The 16,819-nt window shown below is 38.3% G+C and overlaps 1 protein-coding gene across 13 annotated transcripts in view; it reads left to right on the top strand.

Annotated features, from left to right (window-relative positions):
• CAMK2D (calcium/calmodulin dependent protein kinase II delta) overlaps positions 1-16,819 on the top strand; it is a 309,449-nt gene that overhangs the window by 247,964 nt on the left and 44,666 nt on the right. For all 13 annotated transcript variants that reach the window (XM_061164157.1, XM_061164148.1, XM_061164144.1 and 10 more), the window contains exons 8-12: positions 4,106-4,189; positions 12,301-12,395; positions 15,060-15,182; positions 15,424-15,507; positions 15,949-15,991. In XM_061164157.1, the coding sequence (XP_061020140.1) occupies positions 4,106-4,189; positions 12,301-12,395; positions 15,060-15,182; positions 15,424-15,507; positions 15,949-15,991 (429 nt within the window). The remainder of the gene's footprint in view (positions 1-4,105; positions 4,190-12,300; positions 12,396-15,059; positions 15,183-15,423; positions 15,508-15,948; positions 15,992-16,819) is intronic.

A 16,819-nucleotide genomic window follows, 5' to 3' on the forward strand; every position in this document is an offset into this window, starting at 1 on the left:
AAATAATAAACACTCTTTCATGAGGCTGTTATGAGATGAGTGAAGTAGACCATCGAAATATGCCTGGGTTTTCAAAGCTGTTCAGTAAGTTTTCAAAACTGTCTTAGAATGAAACATGTCACAGAACCAGCCTACACAGTAGAAGTTGTTGAGTGAATGACTAAATATCAGGCTAGTGAAAGCAATAGCATCCATATAAAAGTACACATATTTTCAAATTGTGATAATTCATTTCTCAAGGCAAACTGGTCTCAGAGAAACAATGACAGATGGGGAGTAAAATTCCCATTTTTTTCTTTGGTATGGTGATAATCAGCTAAGTTCCTGCTAAGATACCTATTAGGGTAATGACTTTTAAAAGATGCATTTTAAGGTCTAAGAAAATTCATCATTTTAAAAGTATAAAAAAACATAGTTTCTAAGCTTAGGAGAATACTTTTTTTAGCTTTCTTTTAAAGTTGTTGTTGTTTTTTAATGGGTTGCAAAGAGTCAGCCATGACTGAGCAACTGAGCACATTCAACTCAAATGTCAGTGAATCTGCATGGATAACTAAGTCAAGGGAATGCGATGTACTGCCTTTCTTTTGGAGATATTGCCTGTATATTTTAGGTTTTAGGAAGAAAGGCATGTTTTAGTATGAATAATTTGTTTTTATATTTATTCGTTTTCTGCCATAGTCTCATGTATTTGACTGATTAATTTTATATTTTAAAAGATGTAAAGGTTTTGAGTGGGAAACCTTTTTATTTTAATAAGAAAAAAGCAGAACTCTTTCTTCATTATGTGTAATGCCAGAGTTTCAAGCTTTTACATAGTTTTATTTTAATAAATTTGAGGTCTACTCCAAATAAAAATTAAACTATTCAAACCACTCTAGAAGCTCTCTATTGTGTTCAGTTATTTCCTTATTTTCAAGATCAAATATTTATTTTTCCCATGTTACTTCTTCTGTCTTTTTTATATATAGCCAAAAAGGCTAGAAGTAGTAGCACCCTGTAACACACTGTGTAAGGTAAACTAGAAGATTTACCGAAGAGAATAATCTGTTTCTCCTGTGGGATTGGAAATGCTGTTTGCAATCCATTCTTTCTCTCTTTTTTTTTTTTTCTTTTTTTTGCTACTAGGAAAAAAGGATAACTGCCATGATCTATTTCTTATGGACAAATTCTTTTGCTTGGTTGCTATTATGTTATTATGTCTCTTGTTTAAATATTAAGGGTTTTTTAGCGGCAGTATGTTGCAGTGGATTCTGCATGTAAGTAATTCTGTTTTATCTTTGATCCGTTCTGGTATTCCTGTTGGTTTTTCAGAATGAGAAACATACACTGTCTCTAAGGAAGGCTAGCTCTCATTAAATTCCCATTGATAGTTTATATCATAATAAACTAGATTTAGGAGTTTAATCTCATGCTAAAGAACATCTAGTTTGTCTTACCCTCAGTATTTCTGTATTCATGAGAACATGTTGTAAAGTGCACTGTTTTAACATTTGTGCCTGTAGATGTAGGCTTCACTATTCTTAGGGGTAAGGATCCCCGACTGCTCAAATGACAGTTGTGCTAAATAGGAGCAAGTATCTCTTAGCATTTTAGTCTCCAGAAGAGGTTTGTAATAATTTACACTTAGGATTATCACTTCATTTCTTGCATAGTGGTTACTTCTTTATCTTTTCTACCTCGATGAAGTGTTAACATTTCCTACTCCAGGCATGTATTCTACCAAGTTATTTCAGACATACATTAAAGTTTAGCAATTCTAGATAGGAGGTTACAGATTGCATATAAAAGGGTAGTCAAAATTCAGAGAAAGGACGGACCACTGAGAACTGTAGGAGATGGAAGTAATTTAGAGTCACCCTGTGTTAGATAAAAAGTACTCCCTCCCACACATACACAAAAAAAACCGAGGGTTCAAGAAACAGAAAAAGCATCGTTAAGGGTGAAAATGGAAAGTTTATTTTCAAGAAATCTTAGAGATTTTTTAGGTTAAGTGCCCAGAAGTAGAAAGATATTATGTTGAGTGAATGAAGGGGAAGTAGTGGGTAGGACCAGATGATAAAGTATCTTAAAATGCCAGGTGGGACCTCAGGCTTTAATCTGGTCTTTGGAATCTGTTTCCCATTGGATTCCCTTTGTGTCTCAACATTTGGAGGAGTTGGAAAGGAATGGTTGGAATGAGAGAGCAGATATGGCAATGAGAAGCCCTGAAAAGCTCTTGAAAGCTAGTGTGCCTGCCTCTGCCTTAGAATAGCAAACTTTCACATGGCTCCTTCCGGTAATCCTTGAACTTCAGGCAGGGAAACCAGCACTGTTGCTCAATAATTCTTTCCAGCTCACAACTACTGAACAAACATTTCTATCAAATAAAGTTTGAGGTAGAGGTGGATCCACTGTGGTCCATGTAAAGCTTAAACTACAGCATACAGGTCTTTTCTTGAAGTTCCTTCTCACTGTCCTCCTCATCCTCCTCTAAAGCAAACAGGAGAGGACAGCTAATGAAAATGGGGGGGGGGGGGGGGAGTGAAATCCAAAATCCTTTGCCTCAAAATGTAATTTGTTGTAACCGTGTTGTTATATATATGCTTGTTTCTAAGTACAGATTTGTTTTGGAGGTGGGGAAAAGCTGCTTTCTTGGATACTTTGCATCCCAGTAAATAAATAATGTGCTTCATCACTGATTTGTAGTCAGAGGAATTCCTGATTACATATCCTTTTAAAGAACACTTTCCAATTTCTGTATGCATTTAAAGAAAATTTCCAAATAGCCATAGCTATTTTTGGTAATTTTTAAAGTAAATATTTTTTATTTGAAAATCATTATTTTCATAAATAAGTATTTTACTCTAGATTCTAGCTATTAATTATCATTTAAGTATACCTTCTTGGAAGTACTGATTTATCTGATAGGAAACTTTCTTTAGCCATCTAGTTTTGCCTACCTCATCTCTTAAAAGTCTAGCTGATACTTGTTCAGTAGTGACTCATCTAAATATTCCTGAGTCTTCTCTTCAGTTGCCAGTTATAAGTACACAGTGATTACTTATTAGTACAGAGTGAGCTCTTTGATACATTATGAGCGCATTTCTTCTCCTAGTGAGTTCTTCAGTTACTCTCAGCCCCATCCTCCTCCCTTAGACTACCTCACTATCAAAAATATTTACTGAAAATTTGCTTTAAATTTATCCCCAGGATCTATGTTTTGGGTCCTTCTACTTTGTAGATAAGTGTTAGTCACTCAGTCATATCGACTCTTTGCAACCCTATGAACTGTAGCCTACTAGGCTCCTCTGTCCATGGGATTCTCCAGCAAGAACACTGGAGTGAGTAGCCATTCCCTTCTCCAGTGGCTCTCCCTGACCCAGGGATCAGAAACAGGTTTCCTGCATTGCAGGCAGATTCTTTACCATCTGAGCCACCAGGCAAGCCCCACTTTCTAGGTAAATACCCCTCATAATAATGCTTCCCTGGTGGCTTAGCGGTAAAGAATCCGCCTGCAATGCGAGAGACACAGGTTCAATCCCTGGGTCAGGGAGATCCCTTAGAGAAGGAAATGGCAACGCACACCAGTATTCTTGCTTGGAGAATCCCGCGGACAGAAGAGCCTGGCGGGCCGCAGTCTGTGGGGTCGCAAAGAGTCAGACACGACTGAGCAACTCAACACCAGCAACAGCCGCCCCGATATATTATGTAGGCAGCATGAGAAGTGTCACCTTCTGCGGTTTTCTCCTGATTTCTTCCCAGGATGGGGTGGCATGTCTGACCCTTCCACAGGTTCAGTTTTAACTTGCACGTGAAGGGGAATCTGAGCTGCTGAGCCAGTAGTCTGAAGTGTATACACTGACTGTGCAGCACCATAGAAAGGTTTTTCTATCTGGGGGAAAAGAAAGATGTGTTTCTTCTAATTAGCTACAATGCAGGACAGATTGATGTTAAGACTGCTATAGAGAGAAGCTCGTCCAGGTTATTTTATTTCCCTAAGAGCTGTGTCTTACCCTGACAAACAGATCAACAGATAAAGAAGCCCAAAGAAGCTTCTTCCTTGCTTTGCCATTTCATATTGGTTTTGCCAAGTTGGTTTTCATTCATTAACATCTGTTTTCCCTAGGTTTTGCTGGTACACCTGGATATCTTTCTCCAGAAGTTTTACGTAAAGATCCTTATGGAAAGCCAGTGGATATGTGGGCATGCGGTAAGGAATCATTTTCATGCAAATTTTGCAGCACACCACTGTTGTTACAATGAAAATAGTATCTGTCAAATCTGAGGTTGATGCTCTCTAGCAATCAACTTAAGAAAGTTACGTTCTCAAACTTTAGCCTACAACAGAGTCGCCTGGAGAGCCCGTTAAAGATTGCTGTTTCTGAATCAGTAGGTCTGGGACGGGAGTGTTTGCGTGTCTAACAAGTTCCCAGGTGCTGCTGAAGCTCGAGGCCCAGGAGGCACTTTGAGATAGGGCCGTAGAGTGTCCCCCACAGAGGGTGTGGGGTTTCTGCCCCTGTCCTCTCACCTCCTCCAGGGAGCCCTGACCACAGCTGTTCTGTCTGCAACACAAGATGCTCAGCAGGGATGAGGAGAAAAAGAGTGCATCTCGGAAAAGAATGAAGTTGTCCTGTGGGGCCTGGGCTCTGGTTTAGGCCTGGCTTTTAGCAACAAGCTCTAATCAAATCATAGCCTGTGTAGGCTCAAAGAATGGGGAGAGTTTCCACCACAACTTTTATAGCAGAATTTCTGTGTGTCAACATACACTTCAAATAGGTAGGAGACAGAAATAAAAGGGGTACTTCAGGGTATTCTGAAACATCTTCTGCTGGAGTCACTGGGCAGGCGCTAACCCTCTAGGCTTCTGACCCTATATCATTAGCACAACCAACACATTGGTGTGTGATCTCCAGCTGGGTGTATCTTGGCTTTTAGAGCTACTTCCACGCCTAAGAAGGCAGATGTGAGACCAGCACAGCGTTTCAAGTCTGCTTTGCACCGGCTGACCCCATCTCGTTAGTATCACTGAGTTGGCTTCTTTACCTGTACAATAGAAATATTTGACCTTCATAGAGCTGTATGAGGGTCAGATAGGGTTTTTAGAGTTTGTAAAGCAATTTGAAATGCAAACAGCTATTATTATTCTAAAAAGTTGGAGTTGTCACTTAAAGGGTAGTGTCTTAGGTGAGCTCCAAGCTCTATCTTCCTGCCTGAGACTATTTCCTAAGCAGGAACTCTAAAGTCCTTTTGGTGAGAGCATTGCCACAAAATGCCGTTGTTCAAGTCTAAATGTTAATGGAAGATAACTCAAAATATTTTGTTTGCAAGAAATCAACCTCCGTCACAGATCTGTTTCTGTGGATGAATTTTAAAAGGAGCGGAGTACCCCAAGAGACTGACAGATGCAGATGGCTTTTATTGGTGGGCGAGGGTGGAGCTAGAGTGGTACCCAGCACTGAAGAGAGGGTGTAATATAGACAGGTCTGAACCAGAGTGACATCTCAACCAGAGTGAGACCATCTTTTAAAATGGTGTTGATAATGGTACTTGCCTCCTAGAACTACCAAGAGGAATTTTTACACACACACATCTCATGAATTACTCTAGAAACTCAGGGCCACAGGGCATCTTTCAGATTTCAGCTCGTTTTCCCATGGGTAGAGTTATCTTTCATTTTGCTCAGTTCTCTCCTTATCTTTTCTTTTTACATGTTTTTTTATTTTTTACAAACAGCCAAATCCCTTTGTGACAAGCCTGCCCTATTTAGGGCCACCAACCCTTATTTTCTGTAGAAATTTTGGTATCCTTTAATTGCATGCTGAAAAATGCCCTTGGGATCACACAGTTAACTGCAGAAGTGTCTTAGATATTACAGTGTTACATATTTGGGGGAAATTACCCAAACACACACACACACACACACTGCTCACTACCTGGAACATAATAAGATATTTTTATGCCTTTTCTTACATTTCTGGGTCTCTGCTGTTTGGAATAGCTTTATCATTTTATTATATGTCTTGAAGGTTACATTAAACTCAGTTTACTTACAAGATGGTACACCTTTTCTCATTCCCATTGTAATAGCTGCCAAAGTAATGTACACTTTATTTACTGCTTTTTGGTAACGGCAGATCTTGAGAGAATCTCGTTTCCAACCATTCCTCAACACTAGCTCTTAATAACTACTTCTTTGCAAAGCTAGACATTGGATAGTATGGTAAAAAATGAGATAACCCAGATAAGAAAGGAAATACAGAATAAGTCATTCAGCAAAATGGCAAGTACTCAACCATAGTTGCCTTTGGGTAGTTGACACAGAACAGAGTGAAGTACAGCTTTGGTATAATGGCTTAAAGAAATCTGTGCATTTTTTTCATTAGAAACATACAATAATCCATACACAGAAAATTTAAAACACTTATCACCACTGCTTTAATGATCTCACACAGAATATAGCCTGACTTATATCTGGGCTTTGAAAGCTACTAGTCCATTACTGGAAAGTAAATGATAGACATTAATGAAGCAAGAATATAGTCCTATGTTCTGCCATTAACAACAGTAAAGTGATTCAGATAGTTTTCTAGCTTATATAGCTATTTCCATAATTCCATAGTGAGGTGAGCAAATGTTGTTTATAGATGCCACTGAATGACTGGTTTTTAACAACTTCCTTCTACATCTTGGTTTTAAAAAATAATAAATGTAAGTCTGAAAATACAGTGGACACACAGCTTGTCATGTTACTTCTCTACCTGCATTAGATATCCGAACAGTTGTGAGTGATAATAACCTAATGGCTGTCACAGAATATATTGTAACTTGTAACAAACCTTTGAAATCTTAGGGGTATGTGTTCCTTGTTTTCGTTCATGGCCAAATTAGGTCCAGCAGTTGTGTGATTTCTGAGCCTTAGCCTTTCCATATTTCAGCTGGAATAAGTCAGCATCAAGCACCTTCTAAGAAGGTATTTGCCGTTTTGAAATCTCAAGCCTGCTGGACAATGTGTTCCTTTCACCTGTTCTGTGGCTCTTACGCTGAACCATCCAGCTGTGCCTCACATTCAGAAGGCTCTCTGCCTTCATCCCTGACAACCCACGTCTTCATTAGTCTTCAGCCCTTGGAGCTTTCTCCCCATAATCTCTACCAACATTCTCTTAGTCTGAACTGACATACTTTCAGATATTTCTCTAGATATAGTATTTATTTATTTCCCTGACTTGATATTTTCAAACTGTGGATCACAGACCACATGCTTCAAGGTGACCTACCCAAGTACTTACCAAAAATACAATTTTCTGGGACCCACCCATGAAACCACTGAATAAGATTCTCTGTGATGAAGTTCAGGAATTTGCATTTCCACAAACTTTCTGATGCACACCATTATTGAGCTGCATAATGCAGCTAGTTGCAAATTCCTTTAGGGCAGCAAATTTAGGATTCTTAGGTAGAGCACAAATTACAAACAGGTGATCTACAGCTGTTATTATTATTATTATCATGTTTTGTTAATAATAAATAATACTTGGACCATTTATGGGGGGAGGGGGAGAGAATTGACATTTATCTTTAAATTTATATAATAAATTATATAATTGTCAGGAGATTTCTTTGGACGTTGTCAGCTTCTGGCTTCCCTAAAGTAATTGAAAGAACTAATAGCAAGATGCTTGTGTTCCTACGAGGCTGCTATACCTGCCAGACAGATGGACACAGGCTGTCCCCGGCAGCCTCCCTCCCTCCTGCCTAGCAGGCACCTCAGCTTAATGCCAGACAGCCTGTGTGTTTGCCAGCCCTACCGCATGACAGAAATAGCTTTCATCATCTGAAAAATAATTTACTAACTTGTTGGCCTTGATCTTTTAGATCTTTGTTCTGCCCATCATTGGTCCCGTAGGTCCCAGAGTATTTCCCTATTTGAATTGTTTTGGTTTTGGGTTTGCATAAGGGATAAAAGGAAGCTGTTCTTACCCCTCACTAGTTAATTTCCAGACTCCCCTGCATTTTGCACACGAGCTCGTGGTGTGCCCTTTACTTTTTGAGCATTTGAAGTGGGTGCTTGTTAGACTGCTCTGTTAACTTCCCACTGACTTCTCAAGAGTTTCTCAGCATTGCGGCTTCACCTTTTTTTCATAAGAACAGCCTTTACATTCTAAAGCTGTAGCTTTTATTAAAATCAGTTTTGAATGTTCTTGATAATATAGTCTTTCTACCTAATCAGTAATCAGTACTTCTCAACTCTTATTAATCAAACATCTCTTAGCATATTCCAAGCACAAATGTGTATATAAGATAATGAAAATTTGTTTTTCATTTTTTAAAAATGTTATATGAAGTGGACTGTGTCAAATAGTTTAGCTTTTATGGAAAATTTGTTACAGAAAATTCTGTCTACAAAAGTAGAGAGGATAATAGTATACTGAACTGATAGCTAATCTTATTTCATCTTCATCACTTGACTCAGTCCTCCATCCCAAGATTATTTAAGTCACATCCAAACATCATATCAATATATCTATGAATATTTTAATGAATACCTCTGAAAGAAAATGGCTTTTTAAAAAACATGTTAATAATAGAAATATTTTTAAATGTCATGTAATAGTAATTGCTTAAAATCATCAAATATGTAGTAATTTTGATATTTGCCCCTTTGTCTCATAATTTCATTATCAGTTTGGTCTCTTAAGTTTCTGTTATTTGTAAGGTCTGCTTCTTCTTCTCATTCCTCTTTCCTTGTTTCTCAATTTATTTGTTGAAGAAACCTGTAGTTCCCACAGAGCACACCTCAGACTTCCCAGTCTGGTCTCTATATACTGTTTGCCTCCATAAGAAATCAAGATTCCTTGTAGAAGTGGCTGATTCCAAGTCTGGATTAGGAAAAGTAATGATCCAAGAGCATCTGGCGAGACCAGAAAGAACAGAAACTATTAAAGGCTACAGAGCTTGTATTAACAGGACTCAGGAGCCACTTTGAAGTGCTTTTGACTGGTTAAAGATCGGACAGTTAGAAGATAAATAAGAAAAATAACAGTAATGGATTAAAATATTAAATACATTTAAATTTATGTATGCACTCATAGTAATAATAGTCAAAATACAACCTAAATCCTGGCCTTTGGAGGATGTTTGGGGAACCAAAGTGTTATTTTGAAAGCTGATTATTAAAGAAGGGAAAAACTAATTACCCTATCTTTCCTCTATGAGCCATTTCTCAGGGTAACCAAACAGCTGATGAAATAACTTACTCTTAGACTAAGGAAGGCGTAGTAGAACTGTGCTCAGCTGTGTCCGACTCATTGCAACCAAGGGTACTGTATCCCACCAGACTCCTCTGCCCATGGGATTTTTCAGGCAAGAATACTGGAGCAGGTTGCCATTTCCTACACAGGGGATCTTCCTGACCCAGGGATCAAACCCACGTCTCTAACTGACAGTTTCACATCAGTCTGCTCAATAATGTCTTGTAGCCAGAAGTATTTTTAAATCTACTATATTTATGCTATTATTTTATTTAAAGTATATTTTTTGTAGACATCCCTCAAACAAATCATGAGCATTTATTAATGTAGTGGGTGCTGATTCTTAGGGAATGAAATGTCTGTGAGCCTCCCTTCCCAAAAAGTACCATACCGAGTGTCAACCAGTAGACGTAACTCACAAGAACAAAGCTTCAGAAGCAGGCCATGCCCAGGTCCAGAATGCTAAATGTTGCAGATGTGGCTCTGTTTTATAATTTTATAACAACTTAACTCCAGATGTTTATTAGAGAAATGAGTATTTTTAAATGACTATAGACTGTTTCCATTGCAAAGCTGATTTTCGTCTTCACCCCCTAAACCATAGCAAAGGGTTAAAGCTATTTAGGTATATCCTCTTTTCTACTTGCATCCACACACTCATCATCATAATTATTATCATCATTAAATGCATCTGTTAAATCAGATAGGAAAAATATTAAAATAAATTTAAATGAATAAACATTAAGTCTGTGATATGTTGAAAAATAGAAAAAACATTTTTGTATTGCAAAGTAAGGTACCAATATTATATTTGATTTTCTGCACTGTCCTTTTTTTTTTTTTAATTCCACTGTGGTGAAGTCCCTTTTGATCTTGATTTTAAAGCGTTGTTGGGTGTTTATTTAAGAATGTCGTTTAAAATGCTTTGTTCTGATCATGATAGCTTTTTGAACTGGGTCTTCCTGAAGCGGGTTAGAAAATCCTAGAGTGACTAAACCGTTGTTTAAAGCCATCTTGGCTGCAACAGTGTCTATCATATAAATGTTTCGGGTCTGGTGAACAGGAGCAGGGCTGTGTCCCTCACAGAGTAAAGGTAAGGAAATGAAGAGACCAGCTTTGGGAGACAGTAGATGTAGGCCCACCAGGGAGCATGTCACCTAGCTGACCACCTCCCAGGCTTCCCTGGTGAAGGGGACTCCACAAGAGAAAAGCAGGCAGGAGACAGCAGAGCAACGGCAGACTTTCCTCTGGGGAGTGGGCTGGAAATGGAAGACCTTAAGCAGGGCCATAAAATGTTTCAAAAGTAGAGGAAGGGATATACGATGACCAAGAGGATGATCCAAGGAGACATTTAAACCCCAGATTTGATTTCAGGGCAAGTTAAAAACTACTGGATACAAGAATTTTGTTTAATTTAAAGATTAAATCAGGTGTTGATTAGTTTCTCAATAACTGCATATTTATGAAAAAGATATTAAATTGTCTTAAAGCTGAGCATTTAACTCTGAATTTTATGCACAATTTCAGTCTCCTCTTTTCCCTCTTTGTAGTATATGCTCTTCTGTAGTATCACTGGTTTAGCTGTTTTACTGAAGAAACTATCTTTGAAGACTAAGATCATTAGTGAGGAAAGGATTTTCATCTTCTTATATGGTACCCACACTCCCAGGCACCCTGGATATTTACAGCATAAATCTGTAACCAGGGCACCATTGCTCCACAAAATGTCCTAAATAGCAAAATGACTCAGTTCAGTTCAGTTCAGTCGCTCAGTCGTGTCTGACTCTTTGCGACCCCATGAACCGCAGCACGCCAGGCCTCCCTGTCCATCACCAACTCCTGGAGTTTACCCAAACTCATGTCCATTGAGTCAGTGATGCCATCTAACAATCTCATCCTCTATCATCCCCTTCTCCTCCCACCTTCAGTCTTTCCCAACATCAGGGTCTTTTCAAATGAGTCAGCTCTTTGCATCAGGTGGCCAAAATATTGGAGTTTCAACTTCAACATCAGTTCTTCCAATGAATATTCAGGACTGATTTCCTTTAGGATGGACTGGTTGGATCTCCTTGCAGTCCAAGGGACTCTCAAGAGTCTTCTCCAACACCACAGTTCAAAAGCATCAATTTTTCGGTGCTCAGCTTTCTTCACAGTCCAACTCTCACATCCATACATGACCACTGGAAAAACCATAGCCTTGACTAGACAGACCTTTGTTGGCAAAGTAATGTCTCTGCTTTTTAATATGCTGTCTAGGTTGGTCATAACTTTCCTTCCAAGGAGTAAGCGTCTTTTAATTTCATGGCTGCACTCACCATCTGCAGTGATTTTGGAGCACAAAAAAATAAAGTCGGCCTCTGTTTCCCCATCTATCTGCCATGAAGTGATGGGACCAGATGCCATGATCTTAGTTTTCTGAATGTTGAGCTTAAAGCCAACTTTTTCACTCTCCTCTTTCACTTTCATCAAGAGGCTCTTTAGTTGTTCTTCGCTTTCTGTCATAAGGGTGGTGTCATCTGCGTATCTGAGGTTATTGATATTTCTCCCGGCAATCTTGATTCCAGCTTGTGCTTCTTCCAGCCCAGCGTTTCTCATGATGTACTCTGCATAGAAGTCAAAGAAGCAGGGTGACAATATGACTGAGAGGCAAAATGACTAAGAGGAAGTAATAATATGTCATGTTTCTAAATGTCAGCCTCTAAAGTGACTAAAATCACATGGTATCTAGATAGACAAGAGCACAGGGTGGTCGTGCGTACGCAGGGCTCAGGGCGGCCCAGTGTGCCCCCGCGGTGGCAGGGGAGCTTCACATCTCTGTGCTGCTCCGCTGTGCGTTTCAGAATTCGCTCTTTGGTGCGTGCCTTGGACTGCCACGTTGTCAAAGTCCTCGAGCAGAGGAGGAGCAGCTTTCACCCTCCACAGAACACTTCAGATAACATGTCTCTGAAGTTTACCAACCATCCAGTTTTCTGTCTTTGAATGGATGTGGCTTAATATCACTGTGGATCTGCCCTGTTTAACTTCTTGGTGTCTCTGTGACTTAACATTGTGTTAATATGCTCATTCCCTACAGGAGTCATCCTCTACATTCTACTGGTTGGATATCCACCCTTCTGGGATGAAGACCAACACAGACTCTATCAGCAGATCAAGGCTGGAGCTTATGATGTATGTAATAAATATTCATATAGCTTTATATTAGGGTTTGGTTTCTTAATTTATCAGAAAACAGATTTTTCATTGCTATTTTAGTAATATCACTTATTATTTTCCTCTCCTTTAGGAAAAAATAATAAGATATGTAACATATATATTTAGTTTCTATTTCCTTCTAGCCCTTTACTTCATAAAATTGAAAGGAAAACAGTTTGAAATCTCTAAGGAAGGACCTTGCTTATCAAAGCTACTGAATCTTAGTGCATTTTAAAATATATAAAAATTAAAGTATTTTTGCTTTAAAAGTGGTTACTACCTATTAGCTGAATTATATTTTCAAATGCTTACTGCATAATTATATGTTAACAATATTTTGCAGTGAATCATGTGTCAAATAGAACATTGCTCCTTTATGTCAGCTTTGACTGTTTTGTTTTGTTTATCCAGTGAGCTTCTGTGAAAGCATTCATTTAAAGAATGGTTTTCACAGTTGAAAAATATTGGAAAATCACAGTTACAAAACATTTAATTTACAATTAGAATATTTGAAACTAGGCATATGAATTAAGGCCTGTAATGAAGAGTAAGGCCTTAACCTACTTGTCTGTATGGCTTAACTTTGTGCTCTTTGGTGTAATTTTCTCTCCTCTGATAAATATGATTTACCACTTCCTCTGATTTTACCTCACACAGCCCTCTGGAAGTCAGAACGCGAGGTCTGGAGATGCTTTTCCTGTGTTATTAAGTGGGCTAACTAAGTGGTAGGCAGTAACGGGTCCGCCTTGTGAGTGCAAGTTAAGAGCGCAATGTGGTAAAGAGAGAAGTTATGAGAAATCTATATTATACTGTATCAGTTATCATGGACTCCCCTGACTAAATGTAACATTTAGATGGATGAATGTGTCACAGGTATTTAAAATCTATTATTTTGAAGCATTCCATTCTAGCCAGACTAATCATAATTAATCCAAATTGTGATTTGCCTGGCCATTTTAGTGCCCTCACCATCTTCCCAGACTAGAACTAGGCACCCCTCTGGGAAGACAGGGGTTTGCTTCTCCCTTGGTGGCTCAGATGGCAAAGAATCTGCCTGCAGTGCAGGAGACCTGGGTTCAGTCCCTGGGTAGGGAAGATCCCCTGGAGAAGGGAACGACTACCCACTCCAGTATTCTTGCCTGGAAAATTGCATGGACAGAGGAGCCTGGCAGGTTACAGTCCATGGGGTCACAAAGAGTAGGATATGACTGAGTGACTAACGCTTTCGCTTTTCACCCAAAAAGCATAACTCTGCAGATGCACTGCTTGGTGAATGTAAAGAAATGCCTTTGTGAAAGTTAGAAAAATAAGAGAAGGACCCACTTTTATCTTGGTGAATTCAGCCCCTCATTTGTTGTCAGAAAATCTCTACATCACAAAGAGGCAGACTTGAGTGTTTCCTCAATAGTTCCTGATGGTTAGCAAGTTTTTACAACTGGCTAAAGTAAACTTCCGGAATTGAAATGATAGGTATTAAACTGGCAAAACTGTGCAAGCATTAAAGAGGCAGTATCATTTTTCTTGTGTTTCATTTTGCCAATGGATCACAAATGCACATGATCACAAATGACAAATGCACATCACAAGTCACACATGGCTCCTAAAAGTGAACCAACTGAAGTCCATTCGGCCACAGTGACAATGGCTTTTTTCTCAAGATTGTCTATAAAAATTCATAAATTGGGAAAAGAACCTAGTATCTTGTCAGAAGCCAATGGGATATACATTCTTCTTAACCCATCAAGAATAGTATTTCTACTAAATATGCTTATTAAGCAAATGTGAGGTTATGTAGTTATCAACAAAAAGTTTACACAGAAATTTAAAATTACTTTACTTTATGACTATATATGATTACTAATAAAAGTTATAAGTGTTGGTTACTTTCATGAACTTAGTTTTAGTGAAATTTATAATTAAGTAGATTAACCTCTTTCAAGTGTTAAAATGAAATCCTGCTGGCTCTTATAGTCTCAAATTTTGTCTCACTGCTGTACTCCAAATAGTGACAATTAATAGGTCCATTTTGGAACAGGAATTGAAGCTGTTTTATTTTCTCTGCTGTTACTGCTTATGAGATGTGGAAGTATGTAATACAACATTTTGAACCTTGGCATAGTAGCGTGCTGATGTGACAACTTCTAAGCTTTATTGACTTTTGTAAAATTGCAAAGATGGTTATGAGAAAGATTGCATAAAATGGAATTTGCAGATTAAACAAAGATTTTTTTAGAGGACTAGAAGATTCATTTTGTTTTTTCAAATTTAAAAATGTATATCACTACTTACAACATGGCAATTTAGTGTACCTCTTTGTCCCTTATAGTTACACACAATCTTAATATATAGATACATACATAGAGAGGGAATAGATGGTATATATCTACATCAGTTTGGCTACATATGGCTGAGTCCCTTTGCTGTCCACTTGAAACTATCACAACACTGTTAACCAGTTATCCTCCAAAATAAAGTAAAAAGTTAAAAATTTTGTCTACGTGTAGATACAATTTAACTTCTACAAAAAGTAAATTTATGAAGAAACACACTACTTAAGGAAATGATTAGTATATTTGGCTCTTCCATGTTCCGCTGAGTGTATCTCTCTTTTAAACTCTTTATAAACTTGTATTTTTGAAGTTTCCATCACCAGAGTGGGACACCGTGACTCCTGAAGCCAAAGACCTCATCAATAAAATGCTTACTATCAACCCCGCCAAGCGTATCACAGCCTCAGAGGCACTGAAACATCCATGGATCTGTGTAAGTGACAGTTCTCCAAAGACCCCAAAAGCCAAAATAAAAGATGTATTCTTTGATATTTCTTTACAAGTAGTCTTGGCAAAATCAGTCTTTCATTATTAGGAAACTTTTGTAATTGAATACTTATAAGTTCATTGATAGGTGCAGAAACCACTAATAAAAATTTGACGAAATTGAGGATACTGTTAAACTTAATATCTTTTAAATATCCTCAATTAAGTTTATTTTTCTCCTCTTTCAGCAACGTTCTACTGTTGCTTCCATGATGCACAGACAGGAGACTGTAGACTGCTTGAAGAAATTCAATGCGAGAAGAAAACTAAAGGTAAGAAATTTTACTTTTGTGTGTGGAGGGAGATTTGGCAGAGTGAGAAGTGAGATTCCATATGAGGAACAGAACTATATTAGAAAGGGCTTTAAAATGTATAAGCCTCAAAACTCTTCTTCTGGATCTTGGGGAAATGGAATATCACTGGAATTAAAGCTACCCTGAAGAGCTAGGATCACTGGTGATGTGATCCCTCCATTCAGTGAAAAACAGCTGGGCAAATTAATAATCAGAACCTGGCCGCACCCACCAAGGTGGTCCCAGCATTATTATAAGAAACATAGGCCTGCTACTCTGAGGAAACCCAAAACTGAAAAGAAACAAAAATCTCCTGACTGAAAATAAGGTTAGGAGAAGACTTGTTATCAAAAACAGTTATTTGTTAAGTTAAAGATTTGCAAAAGCAGCATTAATTTTATATTCTTATTGCTCTGACAGGGTGCCATCTTGACCACTATGCTGGCTACGAGGAATTTTTCAGGTACATGTGTTAAGAACTCTGCTCTTTCTCCTCTCCTATCTAGTAGCTTTCTTTGAATTTAAAATTTTTAGTGACTACATAAAACACTGTTGTTCAGGGATGGCAAAGATGTGGCATGGGTTCCTTCACACCCGTGGCAGCCACGTTGGAGTTGACGTGGGTGCCGTCCCACAGAGGTGTTAGCTGGCCCATGACTACACTCTTCCCTTGAGCAACCAGGCAGCCCCGCCACTAGTCAGCCTGGAGCAGAGCTCGAAACCCAGCTGTCTTCCATGCTGAAGTTGACACAGTTTGTAACTATACTCTCCCAACTGGAAGCTCAGCATTTTGAATGTAGAATTAATTGATACCTCATAAAGTAATAACTATGAATAGTGTCTTTTTGTGTGTGCCTCATTCTCTCAGGGAATCCTAATAAGAAAGATTTTTAGAAGACCATTATTAAGGAACCCAGTTCTCTTAGGCCTAAGTTCTTTTGAAAGTACAGTACTGTAGTATGTTGGCATGCTATAAGAATGATTACAACTTACAAGGGTATCTAAACTTAAGAATTTACAAAGAACCTACCCCACTGTAATAAACAGTCTTTGAAATGATTTCCTGGCAAAAATAAGTTTGTTTAAATAATAGACTGAAAGAAGCTTAACTATTTCTTTTATTGTAGGAGTGACTCTCCAGAATTGACATAAAGTATATACTATTTCCAGAAATTGAGTTTTGGAGCCCCCCCCCCCTTCTTTGATGGGTTAGCTCAAAGGATCAGGTTTCCAAAACCTAAATTTTGGTAAAAGCTAATCAGTCTTATGTATGGGGAGGGACTGAAGCATT

Source organism: Dama dama, chromosome 17 (assembly GCF_033118175.1).
Source record: "Dama dama isolate Ldn47 chromosome 17, ASM3311817v1, whole genome shotgun sequence".
Classification (NCBI taxonomy): Eukaryota; Metazoa; Chordata; class Mammalia; order Artiodactyla; family Cervidae; genus Dama; species Dama dama.